Raw genomic sequence first — 20,392 nt, 5'->3', positions numbered from 1 at the left:
ATGGTCAGCGCTCCTTTAAAGGGAGGGGTCAGTGATCATGTTAATAAAGCTAATAAGAGGTGAGAGAATGGATTTTAAAGATGGTCAGCGCTCCTTTAAAGGGAGGGACCAGCGATCATGTTAATAAAGCTAATAAGAGGTGAGAGAATGGATTTTAAAGATGGTCAGCGCTCCTTTAAAGGGAGGGCCCAGTGATCATGTTAATAAAGCTAATAAGAGGTGAGAGAATGGATTTTAAAGATGGTCAGCGCTCCTTTAAAGGGAGGGGTCAGTGATCATGTTAATAAAGCTAATAAGAGGTGAGAGAATGGATTTTAAAGATGGTCAGCGCTCCTTTAAAGGGAGGGACCAGTGATCATGTTAATAAAGCTAATAAGAGGTGAGAGAATGGATTTTAAAGATGGTCAGCGCTCCTTTAAAGGGAGGGGCCAGTGATCATGTTAATAAAGCTAATAAGAGGTGAGAGAATAGATTTTAAAAGATACCGATTGCTTTGGCCAGCCAGTCGTTGACTCCTCCGCTCACACAATCACAGGCGGTGTGGGGGGAGTACACAGCTACCCTTCCTTCCAGGGCTTTCACTATCACTCGTTCTTTCCATCCCCCAGTGGATCTCAGTCTCTTCAGGGCTTTGAATATGGGCGGGTGGTAGGAGAGGATGAAATCTGCTTTCTTGGCCAAAGCTTCCTCTAGGACCGCCTCTGTCAGGTCATTGGTCAGCAGCATTGACCTCACAATGAGGGGCGGGCTGGGCTCCACCAGCAGCCCCACGTTGTCCCAGCTCTCTGCCAGCGAGGGAGGGGCCAGCTTCTCGAGGGCGGAGACTACTGCTCGGAGTTCCATTCCGGAATGGGTACGAGAGTTCCGAGGCCGGAGGATCAGAGAGGAAGGGTGGACCAGACAGCGGACGCGGTTTGAATTCCGAAGGGAAAACGCAGAGAGGCAACGGGAGATGGGGGGCAGCAGCAGCAGCATGCGGAGAGGCGACCTGGGAGGGAGGGAGGGAGGGAGAATGGAAAATTGGTATTCTAGTATTTCTGAAGAAAGAACGACAGACAGAAAGAAAGAAAGGAGAATCATCCATAGAATAAATACTTCCTTAGCAAGTTTCATCAAAATCGCACAAGTGGTTCTCTAGATGTGTGTGAAAATGTAACGACAGACAGACTCCACACACCCCCAAATACTGACACTCTCAATAGCTTGTGAGCGAAATAAGATCCTTAGCGAGTTTCAATTTTAATTCAACACGCCGCGAGTTAAAACACAGAGAATCTCTCTGTACAAAATCAGTCTCAAATCAGATGCGAATGAGAGCGGCCCGCCTCCTAGTGGTCATTTTGAAAATGACATCTGCACTTATGAAATTTAGGAAAGGTGCATTATAATCAGGGCTTCTGAGTTCAGTATTTTACAACGACTTTTCTCCTCTACTTTTAAGATTTCAGTTGATCCCTGTTGATCCAATTCGTGTCTCTCCATCACAGCTTTTTTTTCTTCTGATCAATTAAATGGGCTTTTAAAATCAGCCGAGGCTTCATTTTTCATTTACAAGCAGGACGTGCAAACGAGATCGCGACACGTCAATAAGCGACTCGTCTTTATTTAAGCTCTAATGAAAAATAAAAAGCATTTTCTGCTGGAGTCGCTTGATCACAAACCGTTCTGCAGCGTGACTGTATTTCCATTGACAAAGAGGAGTCGCTTCTGCTTTGAAATGAAAAAGCCAAGCCCATTTAATCGTTGCACAGGTAAATAAAACCCTGTAAAGTGAATTAAATTGAACGCGTTTCTCAGCTGCGATTGAGAGACACGCGATTGAGAGTAAAAACAAAACTATATTTGTGCGATATTGAAAAACCAGAATCTAATTTTAATAGATTTGAACTGATTTTCTCCTGTTGTTTTGACGCGTATTAATAACGTTTGTTAATATATTGTTATTAAGAAAAAGAGGTGTAATTTATAGGGCAGCAGTGTGGAGTAGTGGTCAGGGCTCTGGACTCTTGACCGGAGGGTCGTGGGTTCAATCCCAGGTGGGGGGACACTGCTGCTGTACCCTTGAGCAAGGTACTTTACCTAGATTGCTCCAGTAAAAACCCAACTGTATAAATGGGGAATTGTATGTAAAAATAATGTGATATCTTGTAACAATTGTAAGTCGCCCTGGATAAGGGCGTCTGCTAAGAAATAAATAATAATAATAATATATTATTTTATCATTGCGAGAATTGGCCCTCCAGTGAATGCAACTGAATACCACCGCTTTACAGTGATGTAAAAACTCGTGGTTTGGGTTAATCTTAACGTAAATACAACTTAAAGACAGAAACATTACTGTATAATGACATTGCATAACGTGTGCTGCGCGTACTTGGTCATTTCTTACAGTGGCTGCGCGACATGTCTATCGGATTGACGTGTTTATATGCGATGTTAGTTGAATATATTTCGCCTTTTCTTACCTGCTGCTCCAACTTCCGCTGAAACCACGTGTGCGGCTCTGTGCAGATCAAGAACCGCTTCCGGGACAGAAGTCTGGACCAATCATCGAGCGGAATTTCATTGACAAGAAAAACTCCGCCCCCTGATTCTACAGTGAGCGACGTCACGTGATGGACAACCTTAGAACCAATCGCGTGGTTTAAAGACAGAAAGACAGACAGAAAGAAAGAATGGTAAATTATATTAAAAAAACAAACCATGGTAAACTAACCCTTATAAAAGTTTCCCGTAGTAAAAACACAGCAAAGTGTAATAAATCACATTGAGGTCTGGGCAGCAGTGTGGAGTAGTGGTTAGGGCTCTGGACTCTTGACCGGAGGGTCGTGGGTTCAATCCCAGGTGGGGGACACTGCTGTTGTACCCTTGAGCAAGATACTTTACCTAGATTGCTCCAGTAAAAACCCAACTGTATAAATGGGGAATTGTATGTAAAAATAATGTGATATCTTGTAACAATTGTAAGTCGCCCTGGATAAGGGCGTCTGCTAAGAAATAAATAATAATAATAATAATAATAATAATAATAATAATAATAATAATAATAATAATGCATAGGGAAGCATTGTAAAGCACAGAGAGGTCTGGTAAAGCATAGGGAAGCATTGTAAAGCACAGATAGGTCTGGTAAAGCATAGGGAAGCATTGTAAAGCACAGAGAGGTCTGGTAAAGCATAGGGAAGCATTGTAAAGAACAGAGAGGTCTGGTAAAGCATAGGGAAGCATTGTAAAGCACAGAGAGGTGTGGTAAAGCATAGGGAAGCATTGTAAAGCACAGAGAGGTCTGGTAAAGCATAGGGAAGCATTGTAAAGCACAGAGAGGTCTGGTAAAGCATAGGGAAGCATTGTAAAGCACAGAGATGTCTGGTAAAGCATAGGGAAGCATTGTAAAGCACAGAGAGGTGTGGTAAAGCATAGGGAAGCATTGTAAAGCACAGAGAGGTCTGGTAAAGCATAGGGAAGCATTGTAAAGCACAGAGAGGTGTGGTAAAGCATAGGGAAGCATTGTAAAGCACAGAGATGTCTGGTAAAGCATAGGGAAGCATTGTAAAGCAGAGAGATGTGCGGTAAAGCATAGGGGAGCATTGTAAAGCACAGAGAGGTCTGGTAAAGCATAGGGAAACATTGTAAAGCACAGAGAGGTCTGGTAAAGCATAGGGAAGCATTGTAAAGCACAGAGAGGTCTGGTAAAGCATAGGGAAGCATTGTAAAGCACAGAGAGGTCTGGTAAAGCATAGGGAAGCATTGTAAAGCACAGAGAGGTCTGGTAAAGCATAGGGAAGCATTGTAAAGCACAGAGAGGTCTGGTAAAGCATAGGGAAACATTGTAAAGCACAGAGAGGTGTGGTAAAGCATAGGGAAGCATTGTAAAGCACAGAGAGGTGTGGTAAAGCATAGGGAAGCATTGTAAAGCACAGAGAGGTCTGGTAAAGCATAGGGGAGCATTGTAAAGCACAGAGAGGTCTGGTAAAGCATAGGGAAGCATTGTAAAGCACAGAGAGGTCTGGTAAAGCATAGGGAAGCATTGTAAAGCACAGAGAGGTCTGGTAAAGCACAGGGAAGCATTGTAAAGCACAGAGAGGTCTGGTAAAGCATAGGGAAGCATTGTAAAGCACAGAGAGGTGTGGTAAAGCATAGGGAAGCATTGTAAAGCACAGAGAGGTGTGGTAAAGCATAGGGAAGCATTGTAAAGCACAGAGAATCTTATATATATATATATATATAATCCAATTGTATTTTATGTAACACTTAATATTTTTACGTGGTGACGTCACTTCCACGCCACACCCCCTGCGCGGCCAGGGCAAGGGCGTGCGGAGGGGGGGGGGGGGGGGAGAGGGGGAAGTGACGGAGTACGCAGAACCCACATCCCGGCGTTTCCTGCTTCCGGTGGCCCCGCGTATCGAATATGGTGCTCATCAAAGAATTGTAAGTGTTGTAAAAAAAAATATATAAATATCTCTCCAGATATATACATATACATATACTGTTTCACGTTTATAAACTGAGAACGCCCGTTGTCGAAGTGTTACCCGCTTTGCTTCAGTGCGACGGCTGATCTTAATTGCTTTTTGAAAACCTCTTTTTTTAATTATTATTAGTATAGCGGATCTGGGTTGGGTTTCGGTAATACGATAATAGAGCAGAAACTGTGATGGATCTTAAATACAAAAATCGGTGTATTTAATAATATTGATTAAAAAAAAATACCTACCGCGTTTATTTTAGCAGGCAAACACAGTGAGGCGTCTGTGGAGTCGCTTGGTGCGTGTTTATTTTTGACATATATATGATAGATCCATCTATACATAGCCGGGTGAGTGAGGGTATGTTTTGGGAGCGAAACCGGCAAGCAATCGCGTCAAAAACAAAATTAAAACGCATTAATCCTACCACGAACTGCATCTGGGTCATTATATACAATCTACGAAGCAGGGAATGCATTTGCAATCCTTAAACTGCTGTGTCTTAAGGACAGACGGATGTATGCAGCTCAACATACAGAAAATATGCAACTGGTTCATTTTGTAGGCTTCGTATTTTTTATATTGAAGCGTCATAAAAGCATCTGAAGGGGCGGTATTAAATTTGCAGAATTATAACCGTTTGGTTTAATGTTTGCTGTTGACACAGTTAGAGGAGTAAGGGATCATAACAATATATAGTTAAAGAGAATTTAAAATGAGTAGGAAGGCGATGGCAGGTAAAACTAGTGCAAAAAAAAAAATACTACTAATAATAATTACAAACCGACTGTCCTTAAATTAGGACAACGGTTAATATATTATTCTGAATAAAAGTTGATACGAGATCAAATCATTCAGCTGAATACCGTGGTTTTGTAAACCGTTTTTGCTTTCAATTACAACTTGTTACGTAATCTACACTGCCTAATAATAATAATAATAATAATAATAAATATTTTTCTTGTAATAAAGTAGTAATGACTGCGTTTTACGTAAGTTCGTATTGCAGTCAAAATACAGTGACGAGAATGCGTGTCTGTAAAGTATTTTATGAATTTAGCAGCCGCTTGTATCCCAAGCGACTTACAGAAATGAAACAAACTTGTCAATACAGAAATGAGTCTTAAATTGAAAAAAAAAAACAGAAGTTAAATAAGGATAACGGAGATAGAGAGGGAGAGAAACGGCAGATGTTGAGACAGCGGGCTTATAAAAGCAAATGAAGAATTGTAAACGTTTAAAATATACAACTAACTAAAATAAAATAACAAAACATTAACAGCCCCGCGTCCCTTTCCCGGGAAGATTAATCCCAAGCAGTCCTTTCTTGAGACAGTCAGTATTCACACGTGTGTAGGACGCGGGAAAAAACACCAGCGAACAGCTGTGACGTGTGTGTATTCTATTGGCTGGGTTGATGACGCAACGACCTGTTCCCGTATCTATAAAATTACAATAACATATCAAATATTTCTCTTTTATTCAACCCTAATGGTGCTAAATATACCGGCAGCAGTCTTTATTTTGTTTGTCTATTATTATTATTATTATTATTATTATTATTTATTTATTTCTTAGCAGACGCCCTTATCCAGGGCGACTTACAATCGTAAGCAAATACATTTCAAGTGTTACAATACAAGTAATACAATAAGAGCAAGAAATACAATAATTTTTGTTCAAGTGTGACAAACCACAATTCAATAATACAGCAGATAATAGTGATAGTTACATCAGGATGTGATTAAATACAAAGTACTACAGGTTAAACACTTGGCAGATTACAGTACTCAAGTACAGGATTAAATGCAGTAAAATAGGGGGCAGATAAGAGCAAGTAAAGCACATTTACATGAAGGGTGATAGTGTCCCAGGATACAAACAGAGGAGTTCTACAGGTGCTGTTTGAAGAGGTGAGTCTTGAGGAGGCGCTGGAATGTGGTCAGGGACTGGGCAGTCCTGACATCTGTAGGAAGGTCATTCCACCACTGCGGGGGCGAGGGTGGAGAAGGAGCGGGCTCTGGAGGCAGGGGAGCGTAGAGGAGGTAGAGCCAGTCTTCTAGTGCAGGCGGAGCGGAGAGGTCGAGTGGGGGTGTAGGGAGAGATGAGGGTCTGGAGGTAGCTGGGTGCAGACTGGTCAAGGCATCTGTAGGCTAGTACAAGAGTCTTGAACTGGATGCGAGCGGTGATCGGGAGCCAGTGGAGCGAGCGGAGTAGTGGAGTAGCGTGGGAGAAGCGAGGCAGAGAGAACACGAGGCGGGCAGCAGAGTTCTGGATGAGCTGGAGCGGACGGGTGGCGGACGCAGGGAGGCCAGCCAGGAGGGAGTTGCAGTAGTCTAGGCGGGAGAGTACCAGGGCCTGGACCAGGAGCTGGGTGGCGTAGTTGGTGAGGAAGGGTCGGATTCTTCGGATGTTGCTCAGGGAGGGAGGGGATTCTTACAAGTCAGAAAGCGGTACGGAAACCAAAAACATGACCCTGTGTAATGTCAGAAAGCGGTATGCTGTCAGATTTTGGTACAGGTGCAATCAATTGCTGAAAATGTTAAAGTTAATTATACGTAATATTTTTGCAAACGTAAACTGGAAACGGATGACTGATTTCTCTAAAAAGAAAGGACTAAATAAGACGTCCACCTCAAAATTGCACAAGTAAACACGTGTACAAGACCCAATGTATTGCTTATGATAAATATTTGCATACTATTTTTTTTTAATGGTGGAAAAATATGATAAATGACATTAAAAGCGAGTTTACTTATTTTAAACCAATCTCTCTCTCTCTCTCTCTCTCTCTCTCTCTCTCTCTCTCTCTCTCTCTCTCTCTCTCTCCCTCCCTCCCTCGCTCTCTCTCTCCAGTCGAGTTCTGCTACCATGTTCTGTGGAAGAGGTGAGTGGTCACTTTTCCATATAATTGGTTTAAAAAATAGGGAGAGACTTCCACTGAAGCCGCTGTTTGTCTGTCAATAAAAAAAAATGTTGTTGAAGCTGACACCCTGGGATCCTTCAAGAAGCTGCTTGATGAGATTCTGGGATCAATAAGCTACTAACAACCAAACGAGCAAGATGGGCTGAATGGCCTCCTCTCGTTTGTAAACTTTCTTATGTTCTTATGATGGCACTAAAATATAAGTTTGAATTCCTTCGATTCCAATTCCATTTATAATTACAGTGATGCTAAAAATTACCACAAACAACTCCCCACATTCACATGATGTTTATTCTAAGGAACCAGCAGTAATTATCACAGCTACAGATAAAGCAACAGACTAGAACAAAACGTTTCTGTTTTTTCTAACACATAATTATTATTTATTTCTTAGCAGACGCCCTTATCCAGGGCGACTTACAATTGTTACAAGAGATCACATTATTTTTACATACAGTTCCCCATTTATACAGTTGGGTTTTTACTGGTGCAATCTAGGTACAGTACCTTGCTCAAGGGGTACAGCAGCAGTGTCCCCCACCTGGGATTGAACCCACGACCCTCCGGTCAAGAGTCCAGAGCCCTGACCACTACTCCACACTGCTGCAATGAGATCACTAAAAGTGGTTGAAAGTACAAGAATAACGACCACATGACAAATAAAGGCTTAACTGAACTGCAATCAATCAGTTATATGGTGTAATTAGAATTAGTTACGCAAGTGTGCTAACATTTCACAACCCCCCTATTTTTCAGTACCAAGTGGGCCAGCTCTACTCTGTGGCTGAGGCCAGTAAGAACAACACAGGAGGGGGGGAGGGGATCGAGGTGCTGCGGAACGAACCATACGAGAAGGAGGGGGAGAAGGGCCAGTACACCCACAAGATCTACCACATTCACAGGTATTTATTTGTGGGGGAGAAGGACGGTGAATTAATTTATCTAATAGCCTGTTCTAAAAATTTTAGTAAAAGCACAGAAAAGTGTTATAAAACATAGGGAAGCATTGTAAAGCACAGAGAGGTCTGGTAAAGCATAGGGGAGCATTGTAAAGCACAGAGAGGTCTGGTAAAGCATAGGGAAGCATTGTAAAGCACAGAGAGGTCTGGTAAAGCATAGGGAAGCATTGTAAAGCACAGAGAGGTCTGGTAAAGCATAGGGGAGCATTGTAAAGCACAGAGAGGTCTGGTAAAGCATAGGGAAGCATTGTAAAGCACAGAGAGGTGTGGTAAACCATAGGGAAGCATTGTAAAGCACAGAGAGGTCTGGTAAAGCATAGTGAAGCATTGTAAAGCACAGAGAGGTCTGGTAAAGCATAGGGAAGCATTGTAAAGCACAGAGAGGTGTGGTAAAGCATAGGGAAGCATTGTAAAGCACATAGAGGTCTGGTAAAGCATAGGGAAGCATTGTAAAGCACAGAGAGGTCTGGTAAAGCATAGGGAAGCATTGTAAAGCACAGAGAGGTCTGGTAAAGCATAGGGAAGCATTGTAAAGCACAGAGAGGTCTGGTAAAGCATAGGGAAGCATTGTAAAGCACAGAGAGGTCTGGTAAAGCATAGGGAAGCATTGTAAAGCACAGAGAGGTCTGGTAAAGCATAGGGAAGCATTGTAAAGCACAGAGAGGTCTGGTAAAGCATAGGGAAGCATTGTAAAGCACAGAGAGGTCTGGTAAAGCATAGGGAAGCATTGTAAAGCACAGAGAGGTCTGGTAAAGCATAGGGAAGCATTGTAAAGCACAGTAATAATGACTTCATGTCTTAATTTTGTATGCATATCAAGTTTTGCATAGATTTTAAAGAGTCGATTGATCCCCTCTCGCTTTCTCCCTCTCTCTCTCTCTCTCTCTCTCTCTCTCCCTCCCTCTCACTCTCTCTCTCTCTCCCCCCCTCTCTCTCTCTCTCCCTCCCTCCCTCTCTCTCTCCCTCTCGCTCTGTCCCCCTCTCGCTCTCTCTCTCTCACTCTCTCTCTCCCCCCCTCTCTCTCTCTCCCTCCCTCTCTCTCTCCCTCTCGTTCTGTCCCCCTCTCGCTCCCTCTCTCTCTCTCTCTCTCTCTCTCTCTCTCAGTAAGGTTCCCAGTTTCGTGCAGATGTTTGCACCAGAAGGCGCACTGGTTTTCCATGAAAAAGCCTGGAATGCGTATCCCTACTGTAGAACCAGTAAGTACGAGGGCTAGAGCCTCACTATCCCATTATCCAGACCGCGCTCTCCGCAGAAACCAGGGGCTGACAATCAGACGGGGGTGGCTGGTGTCGATCGGGCTGATTCACCCTTCAGAGTGAATTCAGAAACAGCTGCTCGGGTTTGTGTGGGTCGCTGTTCTCCGCAGAGTCTGAAGAAAAAGCAGCGACCCACACAAACCCAAGCAGCTGTTTCTGAATTCACTCTGAAGGGTGAATCAGCCTGATCGACACCAGCCACCCCCGTCTGATTATCAGCACCCGATTTCTGTCGAGAGATCCTTCCCAATGAGAATTGTTTTGTGCACTAAACTGTATTGTATTAAACTCAACCATATTGTATCTATTATATATATTATCCCGGGTTTAAAAGGCATGTCGTATGCAGACAGGCTAAAAGAATTGAATAAATTCAGTCTTGAACAAAGAAGACTACGCGGTGATCTGATTCAAACATTCAAAATCCTAAAAGGTGTAGACAATGTCGACCCAGGGGACCTGAAAAAAGAAACAAGGACCAGGGGTCACAAATGGAGATTAGATAAAGGGGCATTCAGAACAGAAAATAGGAGGCACTTTTTTACACAGAGAATTGTGAGGGTCTGGAACCAACTCCCCAGTAATGTTGTTGAAGCTGACACCCTGGGATCCTTCAAGAAGCTGCTTGATGAGATTCTGGGATCAATAAGCTACTAACAACCAAACGAGCAAGATGGGCTGAATGGCCTCCTCTCGTTTGGAAACTTTCTTGTGTTCTTATGTATTGTATTGACATATACTGTACCATGTTGTATTCTGTAGCAAGGAGGGTTATTGGCAGACTGTCAATCAAAGCAGAAATTCACAAATCAGAGGTCAGAGATTGATCCCTGTAGGCGGGGTGTAGAGCGAGGGCTCTAATTGGGCAGTGTTAAGGTCATGTGATCAGTATTAATACAATTACAATATGTCCAATCCGCTGCCAAAGAACACACTTTGTAAAGTATAAAAGAACAGATAAAGGCAGCTGCAGGAGTTTGAATTGGCTCAGCTTTGAGGGTTATTTTCCTTTTGTAGAAACGTTTTCATACTAACTTTTGTACTTGATAACGTTCATTTAAAAATTCAATTGACACCCGTGGTGAACATGTTTTTTTTGTGGCTAGTTAGCTCTTAACATTTAAAATATTGAGTAATTTGGTATATGTTTCAATATTAACGAAATCAAGTTATGAATCAGACTGATAATCTGTGTGGTCCAGTGGTTAAAGGAAAGGGCTTGTAACCAGGAGGTCCCCGGTTCAAATCCCACCTCAGCCACTGACTCACTGTGTGACCCTGAGCAAGTCACTTCACCTCCTTGTGCTCCGTCTTTCGGGTGAGACGTAGTTGTAAGTGACTCTGCAGCTGATGCATAGTTCACACACCCTAGTCTCTGTAAGTCGCCTTGGATAAAGGCGTCTGCTAAATAAACAAATAATAATAATAATAATAATCTTGTTACATACCGGTAATTGATTTATTAAAATGTTTGGATATCCTGCTATTATATTGATTAATGGCTCGTTCACAGTCGGCTTAAAATAACGCTAGAATATGTTTTGTTGGAAAATAATAATAATAATAATTCTAAAATGTTCTATTATACAAAGGTAACTAATTTGATAAAAACGTCTGTTGTAGTTTTTCTAGTTTATTTTATCAAATGTTTTTGAATAAGTTTGGGACCCCTGTTCTACTGAATTGAACTGTATTGTGTTATATTGTAGTGAAGTGTACTGTATTGTATTGAACCGGACTGTGTTTAGGGCTCGCATTTCTTTTGTTAATTAATGTGGAATGATCTTGTGTTTGTTTTTCTCTCTCGTTTCGTTCCTCCTCTCCGATCCTCCACTGATCCTCAGTCGTGACGGTGAGTTTTGCTTTTTTGTTCGTTCAGTTTTGGGGTTTCTGATTCGACACCCGTTCAGGATTCGAAATTCTGTTTTACTTTTAAATGTTTGAGAGGGCTGCAGTCCTAATAATTAAACATTCCCCCTCTCTCTTATTCTTTCTCTCCCCATCTTTCTGTTTGTCTCTTTCTCTGCCCCTCTACTTCCAACCCCCTCCCTCCCCTCCCTCCCCCCTTTTCCTCCCCCCCTCCCCCTCTCCATTTCTTTCTCCTCTCGCCTCCTCTCCCTCTCTCCCTCTCTCTCTTCCCCTCCCCATCTCTGTTTCTCTTTCTGTCCCCCTCCCTTCCCCCTCCCCCTTCCTTCCCCTCCCCCTACCCTTCCCCCTCCTTCTCCTCCCCCCCCTCATTTTCCCTCCCCTCCCTCATTTTCCCTCCCCTCCCTCATTTTCCCTCCCCTCTCTCCTCTGTCCCCCTCCATCCTGCTCTCCCATTTCTCTCTCTCTCTCTTCTCTCTCTCTCTCTCTCTCTCTCTCTCTCTCTCTCTCTCTCCAGAATGAATATATGAAAGATGATTTCTTTATTAAAATCGAGACCTGGCACAAACCTGACATGGGAACACAAGAAAATGTAAGTCCCGCTGTCTCTCTGCGTGTTTGCCTGCCTGCCTGTCTGTCTGTCTGTCTGTCTGTCTGCCTGCCTGCCTGCCTGTCTGTCTGTCTGTTTGTCTGCCTGTCTGTCTGTGTGTTTGCCTGCCTGTCTGCCTGTCTGTCTGTCTGTCTATGTGTCTGCCTGCCTGTCTGTCTGTCTGCGTGTTTGTCTGTCTGTCTGCCTGCCTGCCTGTCTGCCTGCCTGCCTGTCTGTCTGCCTGCCTGTCTGTCTGCCTGTCTGTCTGTCTGCCTGTCTGTCTGTCTGCCTGCCTGTCTGTCTGTCTGCGTGTTTGTCTGTCTGTCTGCCTGTCTGCCTGCCTGTCTGTCTGCGTGTTTGTCTGTCTGTCTGCCTGTGTCTGTCTGTCTGTCTGTCTGTCTGTTTTATATTTGTTAACTTGTTTTTTGTTTCCCAGGTTCATGGTCTGTCCCCGGAGAGCTGGGAGGAAGTGGAGGTGATACCTATCGATATCGCAGACCGAACGCAAGTCAACGAATACGTGAGAACAACCACAACTTTCTTTCTTTCTTTCTTTCTTTCTTATTTATCATCATCATCATCAAACTTTTTATAAAGAGAGTCACTTCCAGGATAAGTCTGGAGGAAACCGAGTCGAGCAGACAAACGTTTTGGCTCGTTGTTGCCTGTTTCGGTGTACGGTAGGTGAAACGTTGATCTGCTTGACTTGGTTTCGATAGTTTGACCTTGCCCCTCTCTGCCTCCCTCTCTCAGGATTACAAGGCAGATGAGGACCCCGCTATCTTCCGCTCTGAGAAGACTGGGCGTGGGCCCTTGGGGCCCGATTGGAAGGTACGAAGAGGAACTTCTGTTTTTTCAAATGAATGGGGCCACCAAAAGTGGTTGAAAATACTACAATAAGGATCATAAAAAATAAATGCGTAACTGAACTGCAATCGATCAGTCATATGGTATCATTACAATTACACAGGTGTGCTGAGGTTCAACGAGACTGAGAAATATAGAAGAAAAATAATCAATTCAACGTCTGTGTCTTCAGTGTAAATTCAATGGCAAACGTTTCCACTAGAAGTCTTTCTCAGCGTCTTCAGTGTAAATTCAATTGCAAACGTTTCCACTAGAAGTCTTTCTCAGTGTCTTCAGTGTAAATTCAATTGCAAACGTTTCCACTAGAAGTCTTTCTCAGCGTCTTCAGTGTAAATTCAATGGCAAACGTTTCCACTAGAAGTCTCTCAGTGTCTTCAGTGTAAATTCAATTGCAAACGTTTCCACTAGAAGTCTTTCTCAGCGTCTTCACTGTGAGTTCAGTGGCAAACGTTTCCACTAGAAGTCTTTCTCAGCGTCTTCAGTGTAAATTCAATGGCAAACGTTTCCACTAGAAGTCTTTCTCAGCGTCTTCAGTGTAAATTCAGTGGCAAACGTTTCCACTAGAAGTCTTTCTCAGCGTCTTCAGTGTAAATTCAGTGGCAAACGTTTCCACTAGAAGTCTTTCTCAGCGTCTTCAGTGTAAATTCAATGGCAAACGTTTCCACTAGAAGTCTTTCTCAGGGTCTTTAACTGAGCACTATGGAATGTCTGATAGATGATCCCTTGTTAATGCTGTCTCTCTCTCTCGCTGTCTCTCTCAGAACAATCTGGGGTCTCACAGTGACTGTCCTCACATGACTGCGTACAAACTGGTAACCGTGCACTTCCGCTGGTGGGGCCTGCAAGGGAGGGTGGAGAAATTCATACACAAGGTGAGAAACGAACAATCATCATCATAATAATAATAATAATAATAATAACACTGCAAGGGAGGGTGAAGAAATTCATACACAAGATGAGAGATGAACAATCATAATAATAATAATAATAATAATAATAATAATAATAATAATAACACTGCAAGGGAGGGTGGAGAAATTCATACACAAGATGAGAGATGAACAATCATCATAATAATAATTGGGGCAGCAGTGTGGAGTAGTGGTTAGGGCTCTGGACTCTTAACCGGAGGGTCGTGGGTTCAATCCCCAGTGGGGGACACTGCTGCTGTACCCTTGAGCAAGGTACTTTACCTAGATTGCTCCAGTAAAAACCCAACTGTATAAATGGGGAATTGTATGTAAAAATAATGTGGTATCTGTATAATGTGAAATAATGTATAATGTGACATCTTGTAACAATTGTAAGTCACCCTGGATAAGGGCGTCTGCTAAGAAATAAATAATAATAATAATAATAATAACACTGCAAGGGAGGGTGGAGAAATTCATACACAAAGTGAGAAACGAACAATCATCAATAATAATAATAAGGGAGGGTGCAGACATTAATTCAATGAAGATGAATTTCCACCCTGTCATTTGATTGGTTATTGATTGTGGATTGGTTATTGATTGTGGGTTGGTTATTGATTGTGGGTTGGTTATTGATTGTGGATTGGTTATTGATTGTGGGTTGGGTATTGATTGTGGGTTGGTTATTGATTGTGGATTGGTTATTGATTGTGGATTGGGTATTGATTGTGGATTGGGTATTGATTGTGGATTGGTTATTGATTGTGGTTTGGTTATTGATTGTGGGTTGGTTATTGATTGTGGATTGGTTATTGATTGTGGATTGGTTATTGATTGTGGATTGGGTATTGATTGTGGGCTGGTTATTGATTGTGGATTGGTTATTGATTGTGGATTGGGTATTGATTGTGGATTGGGTATTGATTGTGGATTGGGTATTGATTGTGGATTGGGTATTGATTGTGGGTTGCTCTCCTCTCTCACAGCAAGAGAAACGCTTGTTCACTAATTTCCACCGGCAGCTGTTCTGCTGGTTGGATCGCTGGGTGGATTTCTCCATGGAGGATATCCGGCGCATGGAGGAGGAGACGCAGAAGGAGCTGGACAAGGTAGAGGGAGAGAGGGAGAGATGCATTGTGGAGCTGGAATAACCGTGCACATGTTTAAAAGAAAAATATCACAGTAGCATGGAATGTGGTACATGATAGTTAAATTGCAACTGAAATACCAGGTGGGGGGACCCCCAACCCTAACTGTAACCCCAACCCCAGCTAGCTCTGACATTAACTGTACCCTTAACCCCAACCCCCAACCCAAACGCCAACTCTAACCTAAACACCCCCCCCAGCCCAAACCCCAACTCTAACCTTAACCCCAACCCCAACTCTAACCTTAACCCCAACCCAAACCTAAACACCCCCCCAACCCAAACGCCAACTCTAACCTAAAAACCCCCCCCAACCCAAACGCCAACTCTAACCTTAACCCCCACCCCAACCCAAACCCCAACTCTAACCTTAACCCCCACCCCAACCCAAACCCCAACCCAAACCCCAACTCTAACCTTAACTCCCAACCCAAACGTTAACCTAAACCCCACATCACCCACAACCCAAACCCAAACTCTAACCTTAACCCCCACCCCCAACCCAAACCCCAGCTCTAACCTTAACCCCCAACCCAAACCCCAACTCTAACCTTAACTCCAACCCAAACCCCAACCCCCAACTCTAACCTTAGCCCCCAACTCTAACCTTAACCCCCACCCCAACCCCCAACTCTAACCTTAACCCCCAACTCTAACCTTAAACCCAAACACCAACTCTAACCTTAACCCCCAACCCAAACCCCAACTCTAACCTTAGCCCCCAACCCAAACCCCAACTCTGACCTTAACCCCCACCCCAACCCAAACCCCAACTCTAACCTTAACCCCCAACTCTAACCTTAAACCCAAACCCCAACTCTAACCTTAACCCCCACCCCAAACCCCAACTCTAACCTTAACCCCCAAACCAAACCCCAACTCTAACCTTAACCCCCAACCCAAACCCCAACTCTAACCTTAACTCCCTCCCCCTCTCCTCTGGTATGACCACAGCAGAACTATTGCCAAAGCAAATGATTACAGAAAATGATTCTCTCTCTCTCTCTCCCTCCCCCCCCTCTCAGATGAGGAACGAGGGATCTCTCAGAGGGATGTGTGCAGGGGAGGACTAACCCTGAGGAGGCCTCGCTCAGTACAGTGAGTATCTGTGTGTGTGTGTGTGTGTGTGTGTGTGTCTGTATATCAACATATATCCAGAGAAGCGCCCGTCCGATACGTGATGAATCTCGCTCAGGATATTCCTGAAGTTATTGAGAGTATCAGACTCGGGGGGGGGGGGGGGGGGGGGTGTGTGCTGTCTGCCTGCCTGCCTGCCTGCCTGCCTGTCTGCCTGTCTGTCTGCCTGCCTGCCTGCCTGTCTGTCTGTCACACTTGTGATGAAACTTGCTCAAGACCTTCTTTAGATCACAAGTTATGGAAAGTATCAGTGTGTGTGCGAGTGTGAGTGAATCTACAGCCTTTTGTAAAAATAATCATTTATAAACTTCTTTTTTTTTTGTTGTTTTTTTATTGCAGTGGCTCAGGCTAATGGTTTTTAAAAATGAGAGGAGTGGGAGTGGGGAGCTGTGATTGGCTCCATCTGCCTGAATCTCCGCCCCCCCCTCTCCCTGCATCCAATCAAAACACCAACATCACACACACCCTGACAAATGGCCAACACAGCGCGAGGGAGGAGGAGGAGGAGGAGGGGGTGACTGAACAAGCGAAGGAAAAAAACAAGCAACATGAACGACAAGAAGAAACGGAGAGAAAGAGGAGGATCAGTAACACCATCTTTTAAAAGAAAAGGCCTCATCCTAATTCTAAGAAAATCAAGACTTCTTTAAAATCCACTCTCACCTCTTATTAGCTTTATTAACATGATCACTGGCCCCTCCCTTTAAAGGAGCGCTGACCATCTTTAAAATCCATTCTCTCACCTCTTATTAGCTTTATTAACATGATCACTGGCCCCTCCCTTTAAAGGAGCGCTGACCATCTTTAAAATCCATTCTCTCACCTCTTATTAACTTTATTAACATGATCGCTGGCCCCTCCCCTTAAAGGAGCGCTAACCATCTTTAAAATCCATTCTCTCACCTCTTATTAGCTTTATTAACATGATCACTGGCCCCTCCCTTTAAAGGAGCGCTGACCATCTTTAAAATCCATTCTCTCACCTCTTATTAGCTTTATTAACATGATCACTGGCCCCTCCCCTTAAAGGAACGCTGACCGTCTTTAAAATTCTCTTACCTCTTAATAATTTGGTAGTTGATAAAGCTTTTAAGAGGTAAGAGAATGGATTCTCTCTCCCTCTCTCTGTGTTTAAACCAGTACAATATTACATGTAACCTGCCAAACTGTATTTTTGTTTTGTTCATCTGATTTTTAATTTTTTTTTGTATTGAATTTTATTTTAATGTGCCTTCGTTGTTTTTTTTTATGTTGTTGCTTTCACTGTATTTTGTTTTTCATTTTTACTGTAAAAAACAAACGGTTACTGTCATTTTTGTAAAAAAAAAAAAAAAAAATTCAACATCATTAAACTGAATAAAATCAAGACATATCTTTAAATGTTTAAAATGTTTTCTGTTTACTTTACAAATATTTTATAGAAATGTACTAATTCTGTAGAGACTAGACTGTATTGAAGTAGCTGGCTCTCAGATCTCCAGTACAGCACTGAGTTCTCTACACTAGACTGTATTGAATTAGCTGCTCTCAGATCTCCAGTACAGTACTGAGTTCTCTACACTAGACTGTATTGAATTAGCTGCTCTCAGATCTCCAGTACAGCACTGAGTTCTCTACACTAGACTGTATTGAATTAGCTGCTCTCAGATCCACAGCACTGAGTTTTCTATACTAGACTGTATTGAATTAGCTGCTCTCAGATCCCCAGTACAGCACTGAGTTCTCTATACTAGACTGTATTGAATTAGCTGGCTCTCAGATCTCCAGTACAGCACTGAGTTCTCTACACTAGACTGTATTGAATTAGCTGCTCTCAGATCCACAGCACTGAGTTCTCTATACTAGACTGTATTGAATTAGCTGCTCTCAGATCTCCAGTACAGCACTAAGTTCTCTACACTAGACTGTATTGAATTAGCTGGCGCTCAGATCCACAGCACTGAGTTCTCTATACTAGACTGTATTGAATTAGCTGCTCTCAGATCTTCAGTACAGCACTGCGTTCTCTATACTAGACTGTATTGAATTAGCTGGCTCTCAGATCCACAGCACTGAGTTCTCTATACTAGACTGTATTGAATTAGCTGCTCTCAGATCTCCAGTACAGCACTGAGTTCTCTACACTAGACTGTATTGAATTAGCTGCTCTCAGATCTCCAGTACAGCACTGAGTTCTCTACACTAGACTGTATTGAATTAGCTGGCTCTCAGATCCCCAGCACAGCACTGAGTTCTCTATACTAGACTGTATTGAATTAGCTGCTCTCAGATCCCCAGTACAGCACTGAGTTCTCTACACTAGACTGTATTGAATTAGCTGCTCTCAGATCTCCAGTACAGCACTGAGTTCTCTATACTAGACTGTATTGAATTACTGCTCTCAGATCCCCAGTACAGCACCGAGTTCTCTACACTAGACTGTATTGAATTAGCTGGCTCTCAGATCCACAGCACTGTGTTCTCTACACTAGACTGTATTGAATTAGCTGCTCTCAGATCCCCAGTACAGCACTGAGTTCTCTATACTAGACTGTATTGAATTAGCTGCTCTCAGATCTCCAGTACAGCACTGAGTTCTCTATACTAGACTGTATTGAATTAGCTGCTCTCAGATCCCCAGTACAGCACTGAGTTCTCTATACTAGACTGTATTGAATTAGCTGGCTCTCAGATCCCCAGTACAGCACTGAGTTCTCTATACTAGACTGTATTGAAGTAGCTGGCTCTCAGATCCCCAGTACAGCACTGAGTTCTCTATACTAGACTGTATTGAGGCTGTGTGGTCCAGTGGTTAAAGAAAAGGGCTTGTAACCAGAAGGTCCCCGGTTCAAATCCCGGTTCAGCCACAGACTCATTGTGTGACCCTGAGCAAGTCACTTCACCTCCTTGTGCTCCGTCTTTCGGGTGAGACGTAGTTGTAAGTGACTCTGCAGCTGATGCATAGTTCACACACCCGAGTCTCTGTAAGTCGCCTTGGATAAAGGTGTCTGCTAAATAAACAAATAATTGAATTAGCTGGCTCTCAGATCCCCAGTACAGCACGGAGTTCTCTATACTAGACTGTATTGAATTAGCTGGCTCTCAGATCTCCAGTACAGCACTGAGTTCTCTATACTAGACTGTATTGAATTAGCTGCTCTCAGATCCCCAGTACAGCACTGAGTTCTCTATACTAGACTGTATTGAATTAGCTGCTCTCAGATCTCCAGTACAGCACTGAGTTCTCTATACTAGACTGTATTGAATTAGCTGCTCTCAGATCCCCAGTACAGCACTGAGTTCTCTATACTAGACTGTATTGAATTAGCTGGCTCTCAGATCCCCAGTACAGCACTGAGTTCTCTATACTAGACTGTATTGAAGTAGCTTGCTCTCAGATCTCCAGTACAGCACTGAGTTCTCTATACTAGACTGTATTGAATTAACTGGCTCTCAGATCCCCAGTACAGCACTGGGTTCTCTATACTAGACTGTATTGAATTAGCTGGCTCTCAGATCTCCAGTACAGCACTGAGTTCTCTACACTAGACTGTATTGAATTAGCTGGCTCTCAGATCTCCAGTACAGCACTGAGTTCTCTATACTAGACTGTATTGAATTAGCTGGCTCTCAGATCCCCAGTACAGCACTGAGTTCTCTATACTAGACTGTATTGAGTTAGCTGGCTCTCAGATCCCCAGTACAGCACTGAGTTCTCTACACTAGACTGTATTGAATTAGCTTGCTCTCAGATCCCAATTACTTAAAGTCAATTACAGAGTTACTGATTTTTCTCAACAGAAGATTGCAAAAGAGTGTGTTTTATGAAACATCACAATCGCAGAACTTCTATGAAACGGGTCGTGCTGTTTTCACCAGGAAGGGAGAGACAGAAATTGCAGTTTAAGCCGCTCTCATGTGCACTTTTAGTTATAAATGAACAAAACCCTAAACAACACAAAACACACTAACAAAATAAAATGGCACGGTGGACAAAATAAGCAAGGTTACAAAATCAATAACACAAGACGGATGGCACAGCACAGAACACGAAACACAGATCTTCACCAGCATTAACCATTCTATCTAACCAACACCCTAACCACTACTCCACACTGCTGCCCATCTAACTAACGGGCAGCAGGGTGGAGTAGTGGTTAGGGCTCTGGACTCTTGACCGGAGGGTCGTGGGTTCAATCCCAGGTGGGGGACACTGCTGCTGTACCCTTGAGCAAGGTACTTTACCTAGATTGCTCCAGTAAAAACCCAACTGTATAAATGGG

At 43.2% G+C, this 20,392-nt stretch overlaps 2 protein-coding genes across 2 annotated transcripts in view; one reads left to right on the top strand and one right to left on the bottom strand.

The window, feature by feature from the left end:
- Positions 1 to 2,580, bottom strand: part of nif3l1 (NIF3 NGG1 interacting factor 3-like 1 (S. cerevisiae)) — an 8,448-nt gene extending 5,868 nt beyond the window's left edge. The window contains exons 1-2 of the mRNA XM_033997862.3: positions 2,466 to 2,580; positions 486 to 988 (exon numbers count right to left, since the gene is read on the bottom strand). Of these exons, the coding sequence (XP_033853753.3) occupies positions 486 to 975 (490 nt within the window). The 5' untranslated portion in view covers positions 976 to 988; positions 2,466 to 2,580. The remainder of the gene's footprint in view (positions 1 to 485; positions 989 to 2,465) is intronic.
- A 1,760-nt stretch (positions 2,581 to 4,340) lies between these two features.
- LOC117398798 (phosphatidylinositol transfer protein beta isoform-like) lies at positions 4,341 to 17,519 on the top strand. Its single transcript, XM_034914396.2, has 12 exons — positions 4,341 to 4,431; positions 7,326 to 7,356; positions 8,152 to 8,297; positions 9,459 to 9,550; positions 11,455 to 11,462; positions 11,994 to 12,068; positions 12,502 to 12,585; positions 12,819 to 12,896; positions 13,694 to 13,804; positions 14,833 to 14,955; positions 16,019 to 16,091; positions 16,470 to 17,519. Exons 1-11 carry the CDS (start codon positions 4,412 to 4,414, stop codon positions 16,064 to 16,066), a joined length of 816 nt encoding a protein of 271 aa, XP_034770287.1. The 5' UTR covers positions 4,341 to 4,411; the 3' UTR covers positions 16,067 to 16,091; positions 16,470 to 17,519.
- Positions 17,520 to 20,392: the final 2,873 nt, after the last annotated feature.

This window comes from Acipenser ruthenus, chromosome 44 (assembly GCF_902713425.1).
Source record: "Acipenser ruthenus chromosome 44, fAciRut3.2 maternal haplotype, whole genome shotgun sequence".
In the NCBI taxonomy this organism is placed as follows: Eukaryota; Metazoa; Chordata; class Actinopteri; order Acipenseriformes; family Acipenseridae; genus Acipenser; species Acipenser ruthenus.
The sequence above is the reverse complement of the archived record's forward strand: the minus strand, read 5'-3'. Positions and strand labels throughout refer to the sequence as shown.

Coding starts and splice junctions, on each gene's coding strand:
- LOC117398798 (XM_034914396.2), top strand. CDS start 4,412: ATGGTGCTCATCAAAGAATT. Junction 12,069..12,501: donor ACATGGGAACACAAGAAAAT/GTAAGTCCCGCT, acceptor TTTGTTTCCCAG/GTTCATGGTCTGTCCCCGGA. Junction 12,586..12,818: donor GAACGCAAGTCAACGAATAC/GTGAGAACAACC, acceptor TCCCTCTCTCAG/GATTACAAGGCAGATGAGGA.